Source organism: Halichoeres trimaculatus, unplaced genomic scaffold, assembly GCF_033239565.1.
Source record: "Halichoeres trimaculatus isolate MK-OKI-2021-1 unplaced genomic scaffold, fHalTri1.1 fHalTri1_scaffold_1, whole genome shotgun sequence".
Lineage (NCBI taxonomy): Eukaryota > Metazoa > Chordata > Actinopteri > Labriformes > Labridae > Halichoeres > Halichoeres trimaculatus.
Genome location: NW_027437179.1, coordinates 27,495,752 through 27,521,630, shown reverse-complemented (window position 1 = coordinate 27,521,630; position 25,879 = coordinate 27,495,752). Strand labels below are relative to the sequence as shown.

The window sequence follows — 25,879 nt, the reverse complement described above, 5'->3', positions numbered from 1 at the left end:
ATTAGATGTGAGGACATGTTGACAAGCTGCTGGGCACTTTTCTAAGAAACAGCCGGCAACCAACAGCTGGCAGCGGGAGGTATAGACCTGAAGGCAATTAGACTCCTAGCAGGGGTTTGAGGCATCTCGAGCAGTCAATTAAATTTAAGGTTTGTCTCCAAACTCCAAATAAATCTGTGATGCCACAGCTGCTGTTGAAGTCGTCTTCATTTGATATGATGAACTATCATTAATTTCACAACATTACATAGATTTAATCTCGTACAAATTCACTGACTGACCTGTTTTTGCCAGCAGGTGTGATTGCAAGGACTGTTAGTCTTCACTGTCAACTAACTCAGTATGATATCCATATGTACTATATATTCAGATGTGATGTGTTCAGATAACCGTTCTGAAAAAAAATTCATCATCAAGCAATGATTCAAATGCCAAACAAGTACCCATGAAGCTATAAGTGAAGCTGGCAACAGTTGTGCACCATTGTAACACAGAGTGAAAGGTTTAAACACATTGGACAAGCTGGAAATACAAAAAAGGCTAACTTAGAGAGGGGGTATTATACTTTCACATTTAAACATGGATATAAAGAGACAGCGCTGGATGTTCATACTAACATGAGCTGATTTTCAAACTGCTTTATATTCATGTGTTGTAGAAATCCCTGGATCTGTATTTAAACAGCTCAAAACTGCTCTAAAAGGCACAACATCTTCGTAGGACCTGCAGAGATGATGAGGTCATGGCATAGGGAAGCCCTTTAGATTCATTAAGCATTGGAGGAGCAGGCTTCAAACACCATGGTCTGCCCATAGCTCTGCCCACAACAGGCCTGTGGAGGGCTGGCCAATCAGAGAGAAAGGGGTTTGTGGAGCTGGGAGCCTTAAAGACACAGCAGCTCAAACAAAGCGTTTATGACCTAAACCTGCGAGCAGACCACATACATAATACCTCATAATGTCTATCAACTACGTCTTTTTGTTGTCTGGCCAGCTATTCTTTCGGTCAGTTCTACAGCTCTTACAGGCTAGCATCTGTATTGATTACAGCAAACATCTATTTTAAGTGAAGAAGCCCTCATAAACTCTGCTGCCCACTCAACACTGACAAAAAGTAAGAAAATTAGTGACTAAGAGATGGAAAAGAATGCAGTAAATGAGGGCCAGATAGTTCCTTTAGTTAGTGGTTGAAAGCAGAAGAGAGCTAAAAGGAGACTAAATTCTATTTAATACCTGGAAACTACTGGCAGTATATGAAAATGAATGGGATGATGGGAGCTGACATATTGTGCTGATTAATATTTTACAGGAGGGTGCATGGTGGTTGCTGTTTAAATCCCTGGTTGGGCATTTCTGTGTGGAGTTTGCCTGATCTTCTGATGCATGCATGGGTTCAGTCATCACTCTAAATCACCCAAAGTTGTGAGTGTGTGTAGAACTGGCTATTTGTCTCAATGTGTAAGCAATTTAATGGACTGGCAACCTGTCCAGGGTGTACCCTGCCTTGCACCCAATGACAGCTAAGATAGGCTCCATCACCCCTGTGACCCTGAGTGGGATGAGCAGTAAAGATGATGGATGGATGGACAAATTTTACCCAGCCAAGGTATGCACAGAAGCGATCTGACTGTTGGAGCCATGGGGTTGATGCTACGCCCCTTCCTCTTAGAAACACAGTTTTAACATCCAAAAAAAGGGCGTCAAAGGTCCTTCAGATCAGTACAACCTTGAGCTGACTGGATATTTGTGTTGGTTTGAAGAGGACATGTACAGTTAAGGATAGTTCAGTTACTCTTGTGCTTATAGGGCCCACAAAGGTGCCGATGGGCTGTCACGTTCCCTCCCTTTTCTTCTTAGGAACAAGTACTTTTTTCAAGATAGGGTACTCTGAAACAGTTGCACATAAGCATAACAACTAACTTCTAGGAAAAAAATGTACATGATGTGTATTTTAATTTTCCAGTTTGCTGGATGTTTACATTTTGGCTTCACTTACAGGAAGCAGTGAGGCCATCCACTTTCTTGTAAAGTCCATACTGGTAACAAACACAATTCCAAATACACTCTCCTCATCTGTTGGCTGTGTAAACAGAAAACTATTACATCATATAGAGGTAAAAGGTAATAATATGCCAGTGTTGCCTTTAAATTGACATGAACAGAACAAACTTTAAAGGAGATTATATCAGCTGGTTCACATGTTTGAAGAAACTATGACATTAAGAGAATACCAAGCTTGTTTTTTGTCCAAGGACACAGTAATTTATTTCCTGAGAGTCTTCACATTCGATAACGTATGGCTCTCTGCGGAACTTTAAAGGCAGCATACATTAAGTTGAAAGCATACATTTCAGCAACGATTGCTCCACAGGGAATAAACTCCCAGGAGTGTTCGTGCTATAAGCGAAGCAACAAAAGCATAAAGATGTCTTTTGAATAAACCCAGAGACTGTAGCTAAACAACTGTCTTCTAAAATGATGGATATTATTTTTGAGGCAATTTCCCAAAAGGCATGATCACAACACTCACAGTTATATAAAAACTTTTAATTTATACAAATCACCCTAAGTGGACCGAGCCTTTTCAAATCTTTGTGACTGTGTGTACACAATATAAACAAAGGTGACGAAACAAGGACTTTTCAATGACTTAAATATAAATAGACAACAACACATGATACAGACGGGTTCAGACGCACAGATTATGAGCTTCATGACAAAGATAATAATAAACTATGGAGTGTCTGACACTTAACACTTAGGCTGACTCAAACGCAGATATTCACAGGTCTCCTGAGGGTGACAGAACAGCACAACTGGCTGCTTCCCACATGGAGAAAACACAGACCTCCACACCAAGCACCTGTCCAGCTCCTCCCCAAACTCTCGGCCAGTTTGATCTCTGCACACACCGAGGGTCACTGACCGCAGGCGAGCTTATCTGCCCATTCTCCATTGCAATGAACCCACCATGAAAACCCCATATAGGGTGCTAGTGTCAAGAGCGGGGACAAAGTCAAAAACACAACCCGCTACCCACACTGCCTTTAACACACAGATAGACACTCTCAAAACACTGTGTCTATCTATCTATCTATCTATCTCTAAATCTGTTCTAAACGTTATCAACATCTTTTTAAAACTTAACTTATCACTTCATGTCTTTTCACAGGAACATTCATGTCTCAAAATGTACTGCTTCCAAAGTAAAAGGTAGTAGCCTGGTTGCTTGGAATAAAAAATGTGTCTTGAACTCTTGTTCTCCAAAATCAAACAAGACCTTCAACTGGTAAAAAAAAAAAAAAAAAAACTGTCTAAACTTTAAATTTCATTACTGTGATAACCACTAAGTGAAGTCAAACTTGATTTTTAAGAGACGAGTACCAATTGGACTCTTCACAAAATGCAGTATTTCAAGCTTTTACAGGAATACGAAAGGTTGCAATAAACATGTTTTTACTAACAGATTCATCAAAGGTGTAAAAAACACTCAGAAAACAACCAAACTTGAGCACAATCCATATACCTTAGTACATTACCATGAGAGTATGTGAATAAACAGTGTCTTACTTTTTCACAGAATGCGGCTTAAGTAAGCAGAGCTAGCACCACCAGCCTAGGGTCCTTCAGAACAGCTGATTGAGTGGTTATATGCCACTTTCACTAGAAACAGCCCACATTAATCTTCATCTGCATTTTCAAGGTGGCTTCTGTGCCTGTTTACTTGCAAATAGTCAAGCACTTTTGCATTACGGCAGTAGCCATTGACCGGGGCTACAGCCCCAGCTAGTGGCTGACTGTGCTACGGCTTAGAAACAAAATTTCAATTAAATTTTAATATTCAATGAGAAATACTTGTAATTTGTTGAACCAATTAAAGTCAGAAGGACATAATACAAATTTTGATGCCAACTAGCTACAGTAAAAACAACTAATTGTTCACTCTAGAATAAATGGACTTCCTGAGTTGGGATTGGTTAACTTCAAGGATACAGACACATGCCATCATTTTCCAGTTAATTTCATTACGTAACTTTGAATTCAGCAGCTTGCATATTGTCTGGCCGTGATATCAACAGAAACATACATTTTTGGCAGATGGTTTTATTTTATTCTGATGACGCAGCCTAGTCAGCCAATAAAATGGCACCTTGACATTATTATACACCCCAACTGTAAAATCAAGAGTAACACTCAAACAAGTCCTTCAGATCCAGCAGATGAAACACAAAGACAGTTTAACATTAAATAAGATACTGAGCAAGCTCTTGGTTTAAAATATATTACTGGTGTGTTTCTTAGAAAAAAAAATAGCTTTTTGTTTATAGTTTGACAAAGTATCACCATTAAACTGCCTGATAAGTGGTAAATGTTTCAGTTCATGTCACATTATGCTTAGAAAAAGCAGATGGTACACGGTGGGCCATAGGAACAGAAACAGCAGGGCATTCAGATCACTGGCACGTATTGATTATATAAACACTGCTCAGAGAAAACACACAGATGGACTGTCTCCATACTCCCATGAGGGCAAATATCAAGGGGGAAACTTCACATTCAGAGAGCTGACAAACATTTTTGTTAACTCTCTGATAAAACAACACATCTCGTGTAATAGGCTCAGCAGGCGGAGTGACAATGTGCCGCATTAACTTCCCACACAGGGCGCTCTTCCTCCACATGGGTATATTTAGCCCACAATAACAAAGGAAAGTGCTTTAAACGGACGCTATCACCACGGCTGTTTAGATTACTCACCGGTTGACGCAGACTGGATATGCTAATGTTGTGTACTCCGTGATTACTTGCAACTAATGAAGGGTTATGAGCCTCTGACGGAAATGGTCTTACTGGTGGGTGGAAAAGGAAACTCTCTTTGCGTTTACGCGATACCATGTGGCTTGGTCACCACCATGCAAAGGTGTACACTGCAGGACTAGGATTCAATACATTTGATAATAACAGAAATTAAACATTTCAGTCATGATATATAGAATCTGATTCTATTCAGCAACAACTATATGTAAAGATAAGGCACATCTCTGCGACTGGGAGACCACTGCGAAACTCTCTGATCATGCACAAGTCAAATCTGAGTGAAAAAGTCACACACTCATGGTCACCGCTGGCTCCCGTACAGTTGTGGCTTTTACCTGTTGCCAGAAGACTTCACCTTTGAGTCTGGACTAGCCAGAGAAAGCGCAAAACGCAACCTGGGTCTGACGGACAATAGATGGACAACAATCTGTCACCCTCTCCTTGAGGCACATGGTCATGACATCTGGACTTGGCGCTCTCTACAGAAGCTCCAAACATCCTATTCGTTCCGTTTTCACCAACCCCCCAGGTATGACACAAAGCCATTATGTCCCGCTATGAAACTGATTGTATGATATCTAGTCTTATTCCTCCACGGGAGCTACAATATCTCAGAGGGATTGGAAAAAATCACGCAAAACCAAGATTATTTGGAAGACTTCACAAGCGTAATCCTTTCAGTGACACAAGCGCAGCAAAATCAATTGTTACTCTTAGCAAAGCAAGCGTGTTCGTTTATTCCAGTTATGTAAGATTTTTTTAGTCTTACCAAAGGTTCTTGTCTCGGAGTTAATTCCTCTGATGAGTGGAAATAAATGTAATGATGGGAGTCTCTTTCTCCGCGCTCCTTTTCTCTCTCCTTCTCCCAAGAAACGTGATATGGTATCTGCAAACGTGGGTTTTTACGCACATTCGGACCGTTGCTCTGTGAACCAGCAGCTACTCAATGCGCTCCACAGAAATGGTTGGCATTGTAAAACCTTCTGGAGCTCAACTGTGGGGGTCGCGTTAGGTCCGCCTCCTTTGCAAACCCCCCTATAGATGCGCTGCACGCTTATAGGTTCCACCACTGGTGTCAGGTTAGTAAGAGGGATCCACGGACAACATATGAGCCCGTGGTGGTTATACTGGTTTGCAATTTGGCGTGAGGGAACGCGCAAAAATATTAATTCTTGGTTTTGCGCACGACGCTGCTACTCTTGGCGCCTACATTTAATGTGTTATCATTTAGTTGATTGTAGATTAGCAGATTTCTTTCGGTCTCATTCACATAACACTATCAGAAGCCATGTACCTACCTATGGTGGTGGTGTGATATTCCCTTTCACTGATCTTACCAACCCTTCCTCTGTCAGCTTCAACTGACAAAGCAGCTCTTAGCGCAGCATTTGGCACCTGCTTTAGAGTTTGGAATGTGGGGAGCTTCTCCCTGCTCACTCATGAGAGAACAATACACTTAATACAGAGGTGAAGAGGTCATCTTGACCTCAAGAAGACTTGAGAGTGCACCGTGCAATAACTCAGTTTCCAGTGCTGCTTGCTGTGCATTAATGCACATCAAGCAGCACTGGAATCTGCACTCTGATACATTCTAAGAAGAAAATGAGCAATTTGGTTGTAAATGTTTGTTAAGGTGTGAATACATGACCAGGCTGAAAACACGTCTGGCAAAAGTGCATCAATACACAACCTGAAACTCAGAAACTTTGAGAAGGATGAGAGGCTTCAAGTGGCTCAGCATGGGAGGTCGAATAAGACCATATGTACGATCCATGATGCGCTTTCTGACGTAATGCTGGTGATACAGATTCTGCAGCACAAGTTTAAAAGAAACATACCCAAAAAGACATGACATCAGCCCCAAAATGTATTGCAGCTAGTATAAAGTAGCCTCTCTAGCGACCCCTGGAGGTGGGTTCGAGGATACCAGTGTTCAAACTTAGATCGTAACACTGGTTTCCTCAAATTTCAAGCCTCTTTTTAGCCTTCATTAACTAGGTCATCTATAAGGGTCATGAAAGTTCAGAGTGGGCTTAGCGTGTTCAGTAGCAGCCACCCAAAATACGAACAGACCTCATTATTTATATGCAGAGACGTTTTTTTTTTCATTTTCCACTGGCACCAACATTGACATAAACATTGGTACCATTCCAGCCATCATTGATGGTCTGAAGTTATATTTGAAAATTAGGTTTAAGCAACAGTACAAGCAGCGAGGAAAAATGTAAAGGATTAAGAATGTTTGAGATGCTGTGAAATAGTCTAAAAACCCCAAAACACAGCAGATAACAATAAAATACTTCAGCTAATATTACAGGATTGATGACATGGTCACTCCCCCAAGAATGAAGCCAAATGACTTAAAGCCATGCCCTGAATGAGCTGCAGTACAGTCACAAAGACTTCCACCTCCATGTTGACATTTCAAAGAAGAGGTATGTTTTCCATCCTCACCAAACATAAATATAAATAAACAATGCAGAATTTCTATTTTAAATATTTACAGATTTCCAAAACAATACATATTAAAAGGTTGCAGAAATCACAAAAACTTTCTGTGAATGGCTCAAAACTGCCTTAAAAAAAAAAAAAAAAAAAAGCAAATAGCTTTTACAGATCTGTGTGAGACCTTCATGATACTTGCTGAAATGAAGTGGACTTTACACAAAGACAGCCTCCTAATGAGGGGCTAACGAGGACTTAAACAGGTCTGACCAAATATCCCTCTGGGCTCATGATCCATGTTCTAGTTTCAGTACATTACCATTCTTCAATCTGGCTAAACACAACACAGAAAAGTCTTATTTTCCTGTAATGATGCATGGTTATTTCATTGACAGAAGAAGCTTAATGATATTCTTTTATGTTTGGTACAAAAATTCAGAGGTCAGAGTGACTGAATGTGTTTTGCATTATTAAATCTGACCACTTTCATCAAGGATTTTCTGTCACCAAAAACCAATGCCGTCCTTTTATTTTATAAAAAAGCTCTGAATATTTTTGCAATACAAACTGGATCTTTTGAGCAAATGCAGCTCTACATACCTGCTTTAAAATAGACGGCAGGGCTCTTCATGGTGGTGTTTCCAGAACCAGCATGTAGGCACTCTACAAAGAGCAGAAAATGATTATGAACAACTCAAAAAGAGGAGAACCATAGTTCCAGGTACTTTGAAGCAAACACAGGTGATACTAGATTGATGGTGATTACATAATGTAGCCTTTAACATAAATAACATCCAGAGAAATCATTTGGCTGCATGAAAGTGTTAAACATATTGAATACCTTCCTCTTTCTACTCTCGCACAAAGCATGTTTCTACAGCAGTTCTGTGGGAATTTTACAGTTTCTTTAGTGGAATTACGTAAGCTCATTCATAGAGATAGAACTGTAGCTCCAGCTGCTGACATTGTTTGATTTTAGGGATGTTTCTAAGAAATCACAAGGTTGATACAACGCCAGAGTTTCCACCTTAAACCACAGGAGTCTGGCTGTATTGCTGCAGTATGTTTATGTAACAGAGGTGGACGTGAGAGTCAGAACATTTCTCCCTGAGAGGTGAAAATATCAAAGGATGACGCTTCAGGAGGTCCATGACATAACCTGTGGGATATTATGTTACATTGTGTAACCCACTTTGTTTATGGACTGCCCGCTCACAGTCGGGCACATCGCCTGAGCTGAACAAATTATATCATTGGTATAAATTACACATGGATAAATATAGCCTTCTGCTCATTTTGGAGTTTTTGTGTTTAAATGCATTCAAAGTAAAAGCAAAATGTAGTATCTAGATGCTTACCATTCAGCTCCTCTCTTCATCTTCCTCTGCTAACAAACATACAGAAGCCAAGACCTTGAACTCAGGGTTCAATGATTTCTTTCAACAAAATATACATAAGAGCAACACAAACAGCTCTTTTCTTCAGCTCTCTATAGAGTCATCGCATGGCCAGGGACAGGACTTATGAGGCTTTTACATGAACAGTGACAATAATCTTATGGGTGGAGGAATCTAAGAAAGAAAAGGTTAAAAGATGTTTTTCAGTACAGAGGCAATATGTACGTACACAGATTATAAATATTGTACTTGCAAGGCTTGTCTTGAGCTGTCTTGAACTCATCCAAATAAGTGATTATTTACTACAGTGAGTGTCATTTAACATCTGAAAAGGATACACACCAGCAAAATTCATCTGACATTTTTGTGCCAACAATATTACAACAAATAATGACTGCTACTAGTTTTTGTATTTAAGATAGTTACAATTTCATAGTGTCATGTAAATGCTGTCTTTATAAACCTACTTAGAACTTGTTATTATGGGTTCAAACATGGTAGACATTTAGGAGAACTAGAAAACATTACTTGTAAGGAGTAGCTCTGCCTTGCAGTGTTTATCATGAAAATACAGTTTTGCTGCTCAACAGGGTGGATTACAAGCAAACTGTGTGTAAATGAGGTATAACTTACCTCAAAATCTTCAGCAAGAAAAAGAAAACATCACGGGGCGCAATGATGAGTCTGGATGAGAGTGCGCCAAAAAGCGATAAGTTGGGGCAGGAAAGGCGCAAACAGTTCCTTGACTTTACAATAATAATGAAGAATTTAAATGGATTATTGTTAAATCTCAGTGAGGAAGACATGTGTTAGTAAGTAGACAACCACTGTTAGTGCTGAAGAACACCTCAGCAAAATGGTTTCTAACCTGTCCTCTAGTGGAAAGACTGGCTCACTGCAACACCTTACAACTATCAACATATAAATTCAGACATTTCTCACAGCAGGTTTGATTCATTCACACACTTCACTGTGACGCACAATCATGTTTTCATAGCTCCTTAAGGCTTTACATCTCAATACACAACCATAGTCTGGATGATATGAAGCACTCCCACTGTGGCAGAAAAAGCTCTGTTCCCTAGCAACTATTAGAAATCAGTTTCAGGATACATTGTTGATGTTACCATGGTTATTTATATGCTAATGTGGGATATCTTATGCTGGCACAAGTGGCCTATTCAATACTGAGAGTTGAACAGAAAAATTAATGAGTTCTAGTGCTCAACAGGAAGTTCAGAAAACTAAAGCACCTGAGTTTAGATCACTTGGCAAGGTCTTTGTATGCGATTTCTGTGAGTTGCGAACACAAAAAAAGTAAAACAAGATGCTGCTTAGAATTTGCACCATTTGCTGCATTTGTCAGTTTTGGTGCCCCAGTTTGTCCAATTTACATTTTTGTAATTTGCAGGAAACATTTTTTGTCAAGTTAATCAAAAAACCTGCATCATTTCTGTCCTTTATTTTCTGTACAAACAGAAGAACTTTTTATATAAACTGTACAATCTTTTTCACATGCTTGGACAAAAAAAAATATTAACAAGGAAGAAATGCATGGAGTAGATTCCCTGTGCCTATTTACAATTCATAAATTACATTTTTCACGATTTAAATCCAGCTCTGTTACAGCCTTTTTCGCTGCTGTCTGACCCTTTGTGCCGTGAGGCAATCATGTTTCATACATGAACAGGAATAATTAGAGACCAGTTCTCTTGCCATGGTTGATGAAGATGTAATCCTACATCTCAGGAAAAATCAAATCATCTGCAGGCCAAAAAAAGTCATTTTAGCTTCAGAGTAAAGACTCACTCCAATTCAGTAAAACGGGCAAACATGGCTTTGCGAACTGCGTCTTTGTAAGTGTCTGATGCAGAGAGTGAGTAGTTGGTGCCTTTTGTGCCAAGACCGGCTCCTTTCGTTCTCAACTGGGCCTAAAGAAGAAACAACATGTATCAGTATTTTCAGAAATTCAGCTACTTTCGTGAACTTAAAAGTGCTAAATACACAATCAAGGTGCTTGATGTGAATACCTCAATTGGCGTAGTGATGCCCTGCTGGTTGCGCCCAAGACCTTTACCCTCCTTCCAGCCCATGGCCTGCAGCATTTTGTTCCCAATGTTGTCGCTGTTAAGACCATCTTTGGTGGGCTGTTCATAGTTTCTTTATTGGAAAGAAAGTTAGAAAATCTTAACATCACCTATGAACACAAACTGACAGCACAATCTCTGCCAAGACTCAGAAAGGGTTTTTTTTTCATAGACTTAAACTAAGAGACTTACACAGCTGGGGTAGGTTGGCTAAATTTCTTCTTTTTGGGTGCAGGAGGTTCAGGGATGCCATACTTTTCTCTCCTCTCTGCTGCCCTGTCTCTGTATTTCAACTAGTCACAAGAAGAGAGAAACAATTTCTATATGAATATACAGATGTAAATTTTATGAATGATTGTGTCATGTCTGTAATGTCTGTAGCCTAACCTCAGTCTCTTTTCTCTCCAGCTCCTCCAGCTCTGCTTCACTCATTTTGGATCTCCGGAGAACCTCCAAGTTTTTCTATTAAAAAAGAAAATAAACAATTTAAAAAAATGTGAAACGATAGAAACTTCACCATACGTGATTTTTCTCATCACAGTTTTTGCCTTAAGACAGAAGGGGAGACGGTACCTTATGAAGGTCAGAGAGCTGCTGATGTCGAAGAAGACCCTCCTTGTTGGGGAACTGTCTCCTACATAGAAGGCAGGCCATCTTTGTCCAGTCTGTTAGCTTGCTCTGGATACCTTCAGCGCCATCGGGCTCTGCCCCACCCTCTTCAGGGTCACTGTCTCCACTGTAAGCTGCCACAAGGCCAAGCTAACCACACCACGGATAAACAAGGACAGGTGGAAAGAAAACATATTAAAAAACACGCTTGGAAATAAGACAGCTCTGATGATAGATACTAACAAGCTGCTGGGGAAAGCTCACCTTAGAGGAGCTGGCTGAGCTCGTTGTTGGCTCCTCTTCAGGGCCCCTCAGCACATCTGGCATGAGTCTGTCAAGAGCTCCTGCCTGCTAATGATAAATAAATACACTCAACCTATATGCCCAGTTGTAAAATGTAAACCTGACCCTTGTGCTTTGTAACGGATTAAATCCTTACCTTCTTTTCAAACAGTATGAATCCAGCATCAGCAGCTGCTGCCTCTTTCCGTTCTTCTTGACTGATCGGCTGAAAGCTACTCTTGAAGTTCTCTTTCTGCTTGTTGAGAGTTTTAGCCCATCTTTCCATGTCTTTTGCAATCTAAAAAAAAATTAATAAAGGGCTGAAAAATCAAACGCCCCATGTGTTTCATTTAAAGAAAAGACTGTGCAACATAAAAGCATACCTGCTGAGCAGTCTTGCTTTTGGGTTTTTCCTTCTTCTCTTTGCTTTCTTTAGGTTCTTTGCTGCTTGTGGCTGCAGTGCCCTCACTCTGTGCTGCAGGTGTGTCTGTAGAGGCGGGAACATATGTCTGCTTCTCACTGTCCCAGTACAGATACTGCTGGGTCTGAGAGTTGTAGTAGTACTGCAGAGGAAAGTAAATGTCACAAAATCAAATGAGTACAAAGCCATGTGACTCAACATGTGAGACTTCTGTACATCAGGGCTGTTTGCAACTTACATGAGTGTTTGGGTCATAATAGAGGCCAGTCTGAGGATCATAGTAGTAGCCAGAGGTCTCATCGTACTGATAGGTGGATGTATCAGGAACAACTGCTAGTTATAAAACAAAATAATCATGGCTTAATGACGTAAAATTATACTCAAAGGAAAGTAAAATTAAAATCTGTCAAACAGTAAAATGTTCAGTGACCAATATTTATGGATTATTGATATGTCATTCAAACTTTTTTTTACTGCCATAACTAAACATAAACTTTTTAAATACAGATGCCTTCTGCTATAAGCCCTTTTAACTAAGCCACAGCAATAAAAAGTACAACCACTATGTACGTGGACACCGAAACTGAAGATCAGTCGCTGCTGTCTTGTTTGTAAAAGGAAAAAACTCATTGAATAAGTTTGTGTCCACACCCATACTCCCACAAGAAACATTAGGGGGAAAATCCCTCTTAAAGCAGATCCTTTGGGAAACACTTTAAGTAACAAATATAGCAATGACCTCAAGGATTCCCTCTTTGTGCAAATCACATTTCAGCAGCACAGGTTTTAAGGGATCTTGTGTGCTCATACCAGTGCTGGTGTCAGCTGTCTGTTGTGGGGCTGCTAGAGTCCCAGAGGTGGTAACCGTGGCAGCAGCTACTGTGGCAGCGGGCATCGACGTGGCTTCAATGGCTGACATATGTCCTGTGTGGGGTTTCACCTCCAACTGCTGGGCAAGTGGCAAAGCCTGCAATTACATATAGAGATTATTATTATAATGGATTGCGTTTTATGAGTAGTAGTGTGAGTTTAAAAAAAAAAAAGGAAAGAAAAGAAAAAGATGGTAGTTACCTGAACTGCAGGCTGCACAATGATATGTGGCTGGTAGACTTGTGCACTCTGTGAAATGACAACTCCAGCTGCAGTTGGAAGAATCTTCATGCCTGGGGCAGCTGAATTTATAAAAGAAAGGTCTAAGGACAGATTCTTTTGTTTGAGCTTTATTTATTATGATTTACATAAAAATGTAGAATCTCATACCTCCTAGAATCCCATTTCCCTGAGAGGTGCTGGCTGCAGCTCCTTGCTGGTAGTAATTCTGAAAGTCCTAAAACATAAAAGCACATCATCTTAATCATGTCTTCTTAAAGCTTAATTGTGTGAAACAGATTAGTGCCAACAGTATTAGTAAAGATCCAGCCCGTCATCTTATCCCTAAAATTGTGGCAGGGATTTTTTTTGACCACACGTAGATGCTTACTGCTGCCACTAGGTGTTACTACAGGGCTGCGTTCCATCAAAGAGATCGTAAGACAAAAGAGAGATCTGCTCTTTTTGCTAATCACCACAGCTTTTTCTGTTCTACCAACCTGTGACATGGGAGTGTATCCCTCTTGCAAGTAGCTGTACTCTGACATCCCATCTGAGCTCTGCTGTGGCTGTAAAAAGAAAAAGCACGGGTTATAAGTCTGCTTAATTCATACCAGCAGAAGATGAATATGGTGGAAAACATAGGTCTACCTGACTAGAGGACCACTGGGCAGCAGCGATGGCCGTGCTGGCAACAGAGAAGGCACTGACACGATTGCCATCAGGTAGTATAAGGTCCCTGAAACATATGACGGATGATTTAGAGTTGAGAGTTGAAAGAGGCATTTGTTTAAATTTTCAGCATCGTAAAGTCAAGGCTTGTTCCTATCTGTCATTCTCACTTCCTGGCACTCTTGGCATAATCCACTCCTATTGTTTTTCCATCTAGTTTAAGAGGCGGCTGCAGTCCTTGTAAGATGGTTAACAGCTGGGAGGCCTCCTGTGAACACAGAAACAATTAAAACTTAAGTGAGACACTAGCTTTGAATGTGCAAACAAATTTGTTGAGAATAATATTAGAGGAGCAGCCAAATCTAAAGATAAGAATATTTACCAGGGGAGATGAGAGCTGTACAAAAGCAAAGCCTCTGTTCTGGCCCGTCTGCTTGTCCTTGATGAGGCGGATGTTGTTTGATGACAGGTTAGCATATGGTGCAAGGGCTGTCATAATTGCTTCCACAGTGGTCAGAGGGGCAATATTTCTCAGGATGATTGCTGTTTATGAAAAAGAAAATCAATTATTATCATTCAGTTGATGGGAACAATTTTAGTTTTGACAAACATGTGGCTTCTAGAAGTAAAAAAAAGAAAAATCTTACTGTCGCCATAGAAATCTGCAGTGGGTTGCGTTTCGGAGGCTCCAGGATTATTTCCATTTTCACTTTCTGTTAAGAGAATCACAGAGAAGTGAGAGGTGCATTAACATGACCTTCTTGAAACTGGAAGTAAGAGATAATTTAATGAGTAAAAAATGTGTTTGCAGTAACAGGTAGCTTAGATCAAAGCTGATTTTGTAAGTTCTATCATGTGTAGTATTTTCTCATCAGGTGGTCAGGAAAAACATACTTTGTTTCCTATCTGTGCGCTTTTCCTACTTCAGACTGAAACAACACAACAAAAACATTGTGTTGCATCCCAGCAGCCCGGATGTCTGCACTCAGTGGCCTTTTGTTGGATTTAACTACTTACCAGCTTTGGCTGCTCCACACCTGAAGCACTTCAGCCTCCTCCGGAAATTGTACAGGCCACACTGCAAGTAACCGTTCAAATCATTTTTATTACACACCTACTTAACCCTAAACAGAGCTGCCTCAGAAAACAGCCAATCTACAATGGTACAGTATACCATACTTACCCAAGACACAACCCAATCATTACCGCTTATCAAATTTTAGTGTGCCACAAAATGTGCTGACAGGGCTACAACATCGTAATTCATAGGCCTAAATGTTGGTGTGAGGTGTTCTGTGAAAGCATGAGACCAAGACAGATGATGCACTTACAGTGTTGCAGAGCCAGTCTTCATACTTGTTTCTGGGGTGACTGTAGTGCATGTCCACTGTTTTGCCTTGGATGGTTAGACGTTTCTGCAAAGGGACAAGAAAAATTAGTCAAATGTTTCTGGCAGGCCTTTATCTCATCAACAGAGCAAGCAGTGTTGGAAGGGAGGAGTGGGGGAGAGGGACCCCCAACAGATAGTCTTTGTGTTAAAGACAAGACAGGCACATGATGTATATGTGAGCATGATGTATGGAGGGTTCTGTAGGTGTTTGGGACCCGAGTGCCCAGGCTGAGCTGGAGCAAAGTGTACAGTGTGACCCTAACACACATTTTCAACAATCAAAACAAAACAATTAAAAGAAACCAAAAAAGAAGATAAAGAATCTAATGAGGGTTGGGCTAAAAGTAAAGTCTGGGCTTTCGTTCAGCTCTAACATATCATGGGTAAAGCCTGTATCAACAAGGTAAAGATGTGTTTATTTTCTTTAATTCTGAGTCCTTGTGGAGTTTACCTCACAATATCAGTCAATCTGAAGCTTTGAAGTCACTACCATATGATTTAACTAAACAACACACTTGTTGAATAAATCAAGAACACAGTCCAACATCTAAATGATTTCTTTAAAGATCTGTGAGGTTCTCCACACTACTTATTCATTTCATTTTGGTTGCCTTTGGGTATTTTTTATTTTCAGATCCCCAAGATTAAAACTAGACTTGGCGATTGTGAAGCAACCTGATTGGTCTCCATCCATCGGGTAGCATCTTGCAAGTGATAAAAGTCCACGAAGGCGAAACCACGGCTTATACCTAGAGACAGCATTCAAATATAGACGGGAGGCGTGTTAGTTAAGAGTCCATGGGCATATTATTCAAACTCTTCCACAAACTGCTTCACGACCCAGGCCCTGTTTGGTAAACAGTGGGCCACTCCTTAGGAGTTTTACCATAGCAAAAAATCCTAATTACTTAAACATGGACGGTTTGCCAATTGATTTCCGAGAAAATATTTTTTTTATAGATTATACTTACCTTCAAATGATCCACAATTGACTGAAATCATATGTCTTGGAACAACATTTTTAAGTAACTTGATACAATAGTCTCCTAGCTGCTATGGGAAAATGGGTCTGATTGGAAGCAGATTGGCCCTATGGTCAAAGACTGGGGGGAGGTTGGGATCCATCATGTATCAGGTTCTCACCTGTTTTCTTTTTCATCAGCCTGACATCCACTGGTTGAGGCCCCTCCAGTTGATCAATGGCAAAACAAATCTGAAAAACAGAGCAGATGGGATTGATGTTTCCCAGATCCTTTTTGGAGGCATGTCCTCAACAGAGTGACAAGGGAACACAAAATCAGAATAAGCCATTGGGAAAACTTACATCATCTTCTGTGACATGAGGAGACAGACCCCAGAGCATGATGGTTTTGCTTTTCTTCTCTTCCCCAGGCTCCCTTCTGTAGTCTTGTTCTGGGTAGTCACCATCGGAGTGATAACCATCTTCAGATCTGTCGCTGTTACGGCGTTTTCTTTCTCGTTGCTTTCAAGAGAACAGATCAAACCCATCAGTTGCAGGTGGATGTCATTAAACAATGTATTTTTACTCTCACCCTTGAATCTTTCTTAACATTGGAATATCTACCTCTGGACTGTCTCTTGATCCTCGTCTGTCTCCTTCAAAGCGATCATTACGTCTGTCTTCACCCCAGCGCCGCATGTTGTGATCTCGGTCCTGGTCCCTCTCTCGTCTCTCGCGCCATTCTGATTCATCACGGGGCTGCTCAGAGCCATACCTCCCACTACGCTCTGTTCGGCTAATCCTGTTCAGGGTGATGGTAAGAGGCAGAATGAGACATCAGCACAACTGCTCTGGGTTCACATGATACATGTTTATATAAACTCAAATACTGTAACACCAACATGTTCACTTCCATGATCTAATATCAAAGCATCAGTCTGAAAGATATGAACAGGGTTAAGTTGTTTTGACATCTGATGCTTATATTGTTTAAAAAATCTCTTTTAACATTCAAAGTTTGAGTAAATTTACAGATGAAAAAACAATTGAATAGAGATTAAAAAGTTTGAAAATAATGTTGGAAAGGCTGAGGGTGATTTGCTGTGCTGCAGAGCGAGAGGAACCAATCTCTTTTTGATAGGACACATTGGTCACTTGAACTCCTCTGGATTTTTCCAACTTGCTTTCTTAAGATTTTTAGTTCATAAAGTGTAAACACATTTTTTGAATTTTAGACTTCCACTCAGTGCAAGATGTTGGCCAGCACTGCTCTAAATTAACAATATTTTGCGGACTGTCAAAATATTCTTTTTGTTTCTAACGTTAACCCATCCAAATATGGAAACCCTCTGATCAAAATAATATCTTGAATACTAAAACATAATTATTCTTGCTACTAATGTACTTTTACAAAATAGCAAAAAAAGGCAGAACTGTTCTTTGATTGAAAAATTACAGTTGTTTAATTGTTTGCTTGCTTGGTTACAAACAAAAATATATTGGTTGTGTGATATCTTTGAGTGACATCTGATACATATGATTTCCTAGAGAATTTTCTGTGTGCCGGCTAAAATTTGGGGGATAAAACCGAGAATTCAGTTAAAATTTCCCACTCTCGTCCGAAATAATGGTGAAGTGTAGAGGAAAAAGAGACTAAATCAAAACACTTCTTGGGGATGTTTTTCTCGTCTTAATTAAAGGTTGTCTAATACATTGACAAACAAAGCAGGAAAGTTGCGCTGACATTTTAATAGGTTGGTTTCATAGCTTACTTTTCAACATCAAATATCAACTACCGTGAACTCAATCCTCGTATTCGGCTTGCAGTCTAACTTATATATCGCTGGATGTCTTAACTCTAACTGACAAGGCTCGGTTACAGATCCACTAAAATAACAGTCAGTCAAGTGAGCAGCTCCTACCATGATGACTGGCGCTTACGTTACTCACCTTTTATCGGCTCCCATTTCTCTTACTGCGCACACGAAGTCTGTAAAGCAAAATACATTGATCGTGGATTGAAATACTCGTTGGTTCATTTATTTTAACGGCATATCCAAAAAAGACCATCTACGTTACAGATAGTTCTAGTACATGAAATCAGCGGAGGAACCGTAATATGGAATCGCTCTAACGTTAGCAAACATACATGACTTATAACAAACCAATCCATGACTATGAACCTCCACAAAAACATTCGAGTTATGGGTTTCCATAGTCAGAAGCTTACCGCTTTGGGTTGTTTACAGTAATACTGCCCACAAAGAGATTTTCAGAATGCTAATCGACGAATTGTGAGCCAAAAAATATTCATCTCACGTCCAAGGACTCTTATAACAAGACTACAACGACACCTTCTTCGTCCCAGAATGCTTTGGTGTACAGCCCGGTGCATTGTGGGAGGTGATATTTTTAAGCCCACGATTTACCTTACAGGAACCCTAGGTTTGCTAAACCTTTGTTACTTTAGTGGTCCAATTAGACATTTTCACAGAATATTAAAGGAGGGTCACTTTTCGGCAAGATTTTCATCTCCTCTTCTGTAAATGCAACCCCCCTCCCACCGAAAAAAACAAGCTTCTCATAAGTTGATGTCCGGGACTACCTGACAGACTAGACTACGGGCTACATTTATACCACGGTACATTTACGCCACTTCTGTGTGTAAACGGCAATCTAGCAATGATTTCGCTTGCCATATTTGTAGTATGTTGACTTTCTGTGTAGTAAATTCAATGTACCAATGTATGACAAGTTTTACCGTTTCTTACATGACAGAAATGAATTCTAAACTCCAAAGAGCCATAGAATCAACATCATGAAAATGTGCAGACTAAGCAATTAACTACGTTGCTCTTTAGTTGTTTTCCTTGCTTTGACCTAGTTTTTGGTTCTTTTACAATCGGAAGCACCGAAATTGCAAATGATTAGTAATGTTCCCTTTTTCATCACGTCATGTCTGTTGTTCAGGATGTGCAAATCCAAAAAGAACGCCTATAAATATTTCATTGCCAATAGTTATGTACAATTTATTGTCTATAATGTCCATGGGTCGCTATGTAAAATTTCTCTGTTGTACCTGTATACTCTGTGGGCTGTCTATTTTCATCTTTTGGCCTTCGATACTGTCTTGTAAGCTTACAGCTCATGCAACTGTGTGTGCTTTTGGAAGTGTATGGCCCCTTGTCTATTTCACCAGTTTATCTGGCTCTGGAATCTTTCAGAAAGAAATGCTAGAGCATAAAATAAATTTGTTATTATTCATTTATTACAGTATTTAAATCCTGAAACATCACCCAACAGTTCACTGTACAAGCAGGTGTTTAACAAAGATGACTACACAATAACTTGTTCAACTTGGCACACAAGAATGTTCTCCTTTCTTAAATCTGATATGGCAGACACTGTATACAACGTGGACTGTCAATGGGTTGTGCCACTATCAGTTTCATAATTTGAATTCCGGCATATGTTTACAAATACTCATGAAGGTTATTTTTGTTTTGTAACATCAATTTTTCACACCCCGGACCAACCCTTGTACTCCTTACAAATGCATAATGAGAGAAAACAACAAAAACTCAGCAATATTATATATAAAAATGGTCCACATGGTCCCAAAAAAGGAAGGTGGAGTCCATCACACAATTTTCAAAAATTCTGGACAGAGGATGGGAGGCTTGCTCTGGGACACTTTCAGCTTTCCATGGTCTAAGTCAATGTTTCTCCTTTTGTCACCTGAAAAAGAATGGAAAAAGGTAAAGCATATTAAAATGTTAAAATACCAAAAAGCACAAACCACCTTATCCAAATGTTGTTATGGTAGAACTGTCCACTTACTCTTGCCTCAATGTATTCAATCCTCCTTTCCAAAGCTGTCAGCTTCTCGTTGAGGGTGGCCAAGCGAGATCGACATGACATATCTGAAGATGATAAATTGTGACAAAATATTTTTTTTCAGCCATTTATAATGTTATGACGTTTAAAACAGTTTAGCTGGATGATGCTGACAGTTACAAAGACATTCTCTTCTCTTTAAGAAGCATAACCGACATTGAGAGCTACTGCTAGGAGAGCATCAATCGGGAGTTATGGTGCTGAGGTTATACCATAAATGACAGCTGAGTATAACCGATTCAGCTGTAGCTATGCTGTGATGGCTGTATTCTACTAAAATACTTAATTCTAGCTGACATTACAAGCCCCATCCTGACACTTGTTGGGCGGCCAGCGTTGGCCAACAAGCAAAACAACAAACAAGGTAACTCGACACCAAACTAGCACAGCATTTTTTGCTAGAAAACACCAACAAGCTCAAAGCTAACGATGAGGCTAACAGCTAACAAGGAGTGGCCATTTAAACAGCAACATCAGTGCTAGCAGCAGGGGTAAGCTAGCTCGATTTAGCCATCTACAAAATATCTTCACAGCACCTGTTTTTATTCGCAAAACTGGTTCCACACAACTTACCGAATGAGTTTAGAAAGTCAGCTATTTTTTTGATGCTGCTCGTAATGACTTCTATATACTCTCGGTTCGCCCAATCTTGGTGGATCTCTCTCTGCACTGGATCTTCCTGGCCAGCCATTTTGGATGAGTTGCGGTTGGGTGTACTGCTCTGTCAAGGATAGCCCCCCTGCGTCCATCCAGGAAGCGCTTGATACAGCTGTTTCTCTCTGTTTCAGGCCTACATAGATTATGATCTAAAAGGTTTTGATAAATAAATCACTTACGAGAAACTTGTATGGATTAGCATAGCATTACGTTTTTATTTATAATTATCATACAACATAATGTTAACCGATATAAATGCATGGTTGACAATTCAGGCATATTAGGACAGTTTTTTTAAGACCACTTTGTGATCAAATTCTTGGCATGAAATACAAAAGAAAACCCAGTGTATAATACATTTCTGAATTCCTCAAGATGTCTACTTTGTTTATATTGAGACAGTGATTGTGTTTTATCATTTAAAAAGTGTCTGAACCTTAAATGTAATTTACCCAAAATTATTACTTGGTGACTTTGATAACGTGGGACACAAGTGGACCTTTGTCTTAAATCCTATATTACTGCCAATGCCAAAAGATGTTTCATGCCCTGTTTAACCACTGTGTACTCAACAGCGGCTCTTTTCCTTTTTAGCCACATTCAACTTGCCATAATTTTCTTCCTTACACTTTCTCCCTAATGCTCCACTCTTCTTTGCAATGGCTTTAGATTGAATTCTAAAAAGAGGTTGAACCATAGACGAGCTAATCAAGAGAAAAAGAAGAAAAATATTCAATGGCTCTAAAAACCAGTTATTATCGTAGCTTTTACACGACTTGCACACTTTGCACCAAAGCCCTATTTTGGTGAAGCTTATATGTTTGATTGAAATATTGAATACATTTAGAGAGTTAAGTCATGTCTAAGTATTATGATGGTTAATTTGAACAAATTCAAAGATCTGAACATGACAGGATTGAGGAACTAGATTTTCAATAAGATCTGTTTTTAAAACTCATTAAAATTTATCTCACTATGTACCCCAATGATGATCTTCATCAGCATCTCTGTCAAGTAGTGCTGAAAGAAATGTCAAGTTACTTTGATCAATGAATGTATTGATACAGTAGTGTTTGGGTTCATTTGATCAGCATATGAATAGTGTCTCAAATTGCCGGGAACATACTGTTGGTGACCATGTTTGGTAATTTTGGGACAGACTCACAAAACAGACAAAAAGAAAATAAAACCTCGATCTTTAAAACCACAGTTTCTAAAAATGTTTTCGTTTATTTTGTTACACTTAAAAACTTAACTCTTAATTATGAATAATTTAATCTACAATGTATTGTGAATTTAAATGTGTGCCCTTAGGTCACTTCTTCTTCCTTGTTTTTGTAAAAATAACATCCAGTTCAATGCTTGCCACACCCTCCCATGTGATGTGACACCATTTTCTCTATGTGATTTTGGTCATTTTCTATCAAAGCAAGATCTCTGTATCAACAATATTGCCTCCAAAAGCAAAAACTGTTTTGTTAAGCTGTCCCTATTTACCTGAATCCATCCTAGTTGTAATTACTGCTTTTGATAAATAATTCTACATGTCACATGATTCTGAGTGTGTTTTAAGCATACTGTCATGGCATTGTGTGTACAGAAGAAAAAAACAGGAGCTTTTAAATGACAGTTTTTATTTTTCATCTCTACGCCCCTCTTTGCATTTGTGATAGGTTGCAGGTTGTACACAGTTGAGTCAGGGATTTACAGCATCATCATCAGAAACCCCTCACCCACAAAACGGTTTCAAGGAGTGTCTTCATAAAGCAAATCGGCTGAACAACCAAAGTGTAGAACACTGGGGATATCATAAACATAGGAGTGTTATCAGACTACAAGGTGGAAGCAAATGATAACACAAAAAACAAACATACATGTGCTCATCATCTTTTAACCAAACTGATCACAACTGACATTCTCAACAGCCACCTGCATTTGTAACACCTTATTTTACCCTCTTGAGTAGCTCTTTAATGTCAGCCTCAATGTCAGATGTCAGGAAGTTTCTGCTGTAGCGTTTGTATGGGTCTCCATCAGGACTGACAAGGAACTTCTCAAAGTTCCAGGAGACATCATTCCTACAGACAGGACTCCAGATGATGAACTTTGGATCTGTCATAAGAGCCATAGCATCATCAGAAGGGAATGGGAGCTTGTCTTTCAGGTAGACAAACAAGGGGTGGGCATCCTTCCCATTTACTTCAATTTTCTCGAGGAGCTGGAACTTTGGTTCAAAGCCATTTCCTGGGCGGATATACTTCAGAGATTTGAGAATTTCATCATTCTTGCAGTTCTCCTGTTATAAAACAGAATTTGCACAAACAAGATTGGCTGTTAGATAATAAATCATTACCAAAAATAAATGACAAGGTCACTTGAGGTTTTCATTGGAAATGACCAAACAAGGTCACGGCCCTTCTGACATTTTGTTTTTGTAGCCTTTGTTGTTACACTTTCTTGTTTACATTTACAACTTTTGGAGTGTAATATGTTAGCTTTAACTTTCTGTTTAGTTAATAAGCTTACAGTTGTGTCTTTCATTCTTTTCCCCCCCTTTTTTTGCAGATTGACAGTCAGTCTAGCAAACTTAACCTGTTAACTACTTCAAATGACCAGCAGCCTTGTCAATCATTGATCCAAGAAAAGAGATAATACCCAAACAAAAGGGGCATTGTTCAGCTTAGTAGGACTAGCATAATAAACTGGTATTAGATTCACTTTCACATTTTGGGGTTTATGGCCTGCAACTGTAAAAAAAGGCTTTAAAATAGAGACATTTTATTCATATAAGCTTAGATTTAGATTGCTATGACTCAAGGGGTTAACCCCCTCACCCGCAAATAAATAGTCCTCAGTAAGAAACAACAAAATCAGACAATCACACAAGGCCTACCTGATGCCCAAATTGATTACAGGGCACACCCAGAATAACGAGCCCTTTGGCGGCATAACGACTGTGAAGCTCGTTCATCTGAGTGTAGTCCCTGGTTGTTGTTCCTCAAAGAGACGCCACATTTTCAATGAGAACTACTTTCCCCTTCAGTGCGGAGAAACTCAACGTTTTTCCGGACAACAGCTTAGCTGTCAGATCGTAAAACCTTTTGATATTCCCAGCCATTTTTTTGAACTCCAAATGAACTTCTCGAACAAGTTGTTGTCGTCTAAAATATGCTGTATATCTCTGTTTAGGCGGTCCAATGTCAACAAGGCCAGCCCTCATTTATTTATGGGGCGGGACAAAAATGTAACAGTCACTGCTGATTTTTTACCCTTTAATGAATTAAGTGTTGCACACAAAAAAAATCTGCAAGGTGCTATTAATGAGGTTGTCCTAATAAAACCAGCCTATAACTCATAGAAAACGGCACACTTAAAGGAAGTAGCATAAACAGCAAGGTTAGATAATAAAAAGAAACCAAATATGGTCATTGGCTAAACCACATTTTCTTTGGAGTTTACTACCTGATCCAACCACCTTTCTTTTATGAGTATTTGAATTGTATTTGTACTGTATTTCATTGCTCCCTTTCTAATTTACATTTAGGTAAGATAACGTAACATTAACCGACTTTCAAACGGTGTGGGTAACGGGCGCACAAGTTGGCAGCGCGCAAATATTTTACAAATTTAACCTATAATTCTTAACTCTACATCGATTAACTCTAAATAAATGAATTACGAAATGAGTTTGGTATGGGTATTTTTTTTTATTTATTTATTTTTTACTTTAAGAAGTTTAAAAGTTCACCTATAACCTTAAACACCCCTTGTAGTCGGCATAAATGGTACATTCCAGGAAGTACCGTGCATGTGCAGTCCCTTGTTCAGCAACCTTATTTGGTTTTAGTTAAGGTTTGGGTGATTGCTACATGAAAGCAACTTAACATTTCCCCTAGAATGTGAGTATGGGGCAGGAAAGACACTAAAACGTAGAGTTTAGAAGAAGCTCTTTAAAACACGAGTCTTCAAGTATTGGCCAACATGCTGGACTGTGTCAGTTTGTGTGTCATCATTAGCCTGATAAGTCTCCTAACGTTAGCTGGCTACATTTTGTACTCGGGACTTCTGTCGGAGATCATCGTATTGACAGGCTCTCCACCCATAAAGAAAATCATATTCGCCTACAAATTCAAACAAGGACCGTATAAAAACTGTGGACAGCTTTTTCAGGAGTCCCACAGTATTGGACCAAAGCTGTCATGTATTGGAGTGTTTTATGACGACCCTAAAAAGGTAAACTTTGACACATCCACCACCCATTACACAACGGTTCGAGTCAAACTGGACTTTTTTAACAGAAGTGTTTAGTAGCCTTTAACTTACTATTTTAATTGTAAGGTACTTGTGTTCATACAAAGTGATAGAAGCTGTGCAGTCGGCCAGGAGATGGCGGTATTGCCATTTTTTAGTAAAGCGGTCAAAGGTGATACCCAGTAGTCTACTGGCACTGGTCAAAATTCAATGGTTCATGAGTAAATGAATAAATGTAAAATTTGTTTTAAGGTTCAGTTTGAAATGTATTTCCCCCCCACAAAAGCTTAATCCAGTGACACGCAAGGTCTCGTCCTTGCATTCAGTCACCTTTCCGTTTTACCTTCTGCATCTCTGTTTTTGTTGAGAAAGTGCTCTGCTAAATTGTCTGATACGTTTTGGTTTTGGTGCCATTTTTTGGATCACATCATTATACAAGTGCACCTGAGGTTGTCTGTATGAGCTGTGTCATATGGTAACCACTTCTAAACGTTGGTGGCCAACACTGAACAGGTGAATTAACTTGGGTATTTATCAAATCTTTGCTCCTGCTGCCAAACTTCAAGGATAGGCTCTGATTTATAGCACTTATGGTAAAGTGACTAAAGCCTTTTTTACTGCCACATCAGACAGTTAGTTAGTTAATTAGTTTTGCTGGAAGAAGTCTTCCTACACTCCCAATCTTTGCTTGTGTGAACTCATCCATCCTTCAAATCTCAGTGTCTTTGAGCAGCAGGATATAATATCTGCTGGATATGTTTTGAAGATACCAAATCCTGCTCACTATTTGTGGTCTCCCTCATCCTGTGGTGCTGGTTCCCACATTTCAAAACAAAGAGTCCAGCATGGGATGTTTTTTCAACAACCTCTGTCCAAACAGAAAGAGAGGGAATGAAGCAAAAAG

The 25,879-nt window shown here is 39.5% G+C and overlaps 4 protein-coding genes and 1 pseudogene across 9 annotated transcripts in view; 1 reads left to right on the top strand and 4 right to left on the bottom strand.

The window, feature by feature from the left end:
• slc38a3b (solute carrier family 38 member 3b) overlaps window positions 1-6,234 on the bottom strand; it is a 31,384-nt gene extending 25,150 nt beyond the window's left edge. Inside the window, exon 1 of one of the 4 annotated variants that reach the window (XM_074667774.1) lies at window positions 6,116-6,234. The gene's annotated coding sequence lies outside the window, so the exon portion shown is untranslated. Of the gene's footprint in view, window positions 1-4,757; window positions 4,840-5,586; window positions 5,963-6,115 lie in introns of those variants that run through there. The other 3 variants (XM_074667783.1, XM_074667757.1, XM_074667765.1) reach the window with 3 other exon arrangements.
• Window positions 6,235-10,138: 3,904 nt separating this feature from the next.
• Window positions 10,139-18,560, bottom strand: rbm5 (RNA binding motif protein 5). Of its 3 annotated transcripts, none has more exons than XM_074671403.1 (25): window positions 18,401-18,560; window positions 18,121-18,160; window positions 16,795-16,972; window positions 16,534-16,692; window positions 16,353-16,422; window positions 15,885-15,958; window positions 15,151-15,234; window positions 14,837-14,897; window positions 14,467-14,532; window positions 14,202-14,362; window positions 13,990-14,087; window positions 13,799-13,886; window positions 13,648-13,716; window positions 13,319-13,385; window positions 13,130-13,230; window positions 12,869-13,025; window positions 12,297-12,391; window positions 12,021-12,200; window positions 11,795-11,935; window positions 11,620-11,703; window positions 11,320-11,505; window positions 11,134-11,208; window positions 10,939-11,039; window positions 10,690-10,819; window positions 10,139-10,590 (listed from the first exon to the last, which is right to left on the bottom strand). In XM_074671403.1, exons 2-25 carry the CDS (start codon window positions 18,135-18,137, stop codon window positions 10,465-10,467), a joined length of 2,568 nt encoding a protein of 855 aa, XP_074527504.1. In that variant the 5' UTR covers window positions 18,138-18,160; window positions 18,401-18,560; the 3' UTR covers window positions 10,139-10,464. The 3 variants fall into 3 exon arrangements, with proteins under 3 accessions (XP_074527504.1, XP_074527489.1, XP_074527497.1); XM_074671388.1 differs by having other exon boundaries at window positions 10,140-10,590; window positions 11,620-11,706; XM_074671396.1 differs by having other exon boundaries at window positions 10,140-10,590; window positions 11,620-11,706; window positions 12,297-12,388.
• An 856-nt stretch (window positions 18,561-19,416) lies between these two features.
• brk1 (BRICK1 subunit of SCAR/WAVE actin nucleating complex) lies at window positions 19,417-20,801 on the bottom strand. The gene is made up of 3 exons (XM_074675411.1): window positions 20,641-20,801; window positions 20,011-20,093; window positions 19,417-19,908 (listed from the first exon to the last, which is right to left on the bottom strand). The coding sequence occupies exons 1-3, from the start codon at window positions 20,756-20,758 to the stop codon at window positions 19,882-19,884; spliced, it is 228 nt and encodes a 75-aa protein (XP_074531512.1). The 5' UTR covers window positions 20,759-20,801; the 3' UTR covers window positions 19,417-19,881.
• A 1,546-nt stretch (window positions 20,802-22,347) lies between these two features.
• On the bottom strand, window positions 22,348-23,962 carry LOC141790339 (glutathione peroxidase 2-like; annotated as a pseudogene).
• A 553-nt stretch (window positions 23,963-24,515) lies between these two features.
• tex264b (testis expressed 264, ER-phagy receptor b) overlaps window positions 24,516-25,879 on the top strand; it is a 47,237-nt gene continuing 45,873 nt past the window's right edge. Inside the window, exon 1 of the mRNA XM_074673208.1 lies at window positions 24,516-24,957. Within this exon, the coding sequence (XP_074529309.1) occupies window positions 24,706-24,957 (252 nt within the window). The 5' untranslated portion in view covers window positions 24,516-24,705. The remainder of the gene's footprint in view (window positions 24,958-25,879) is intronic.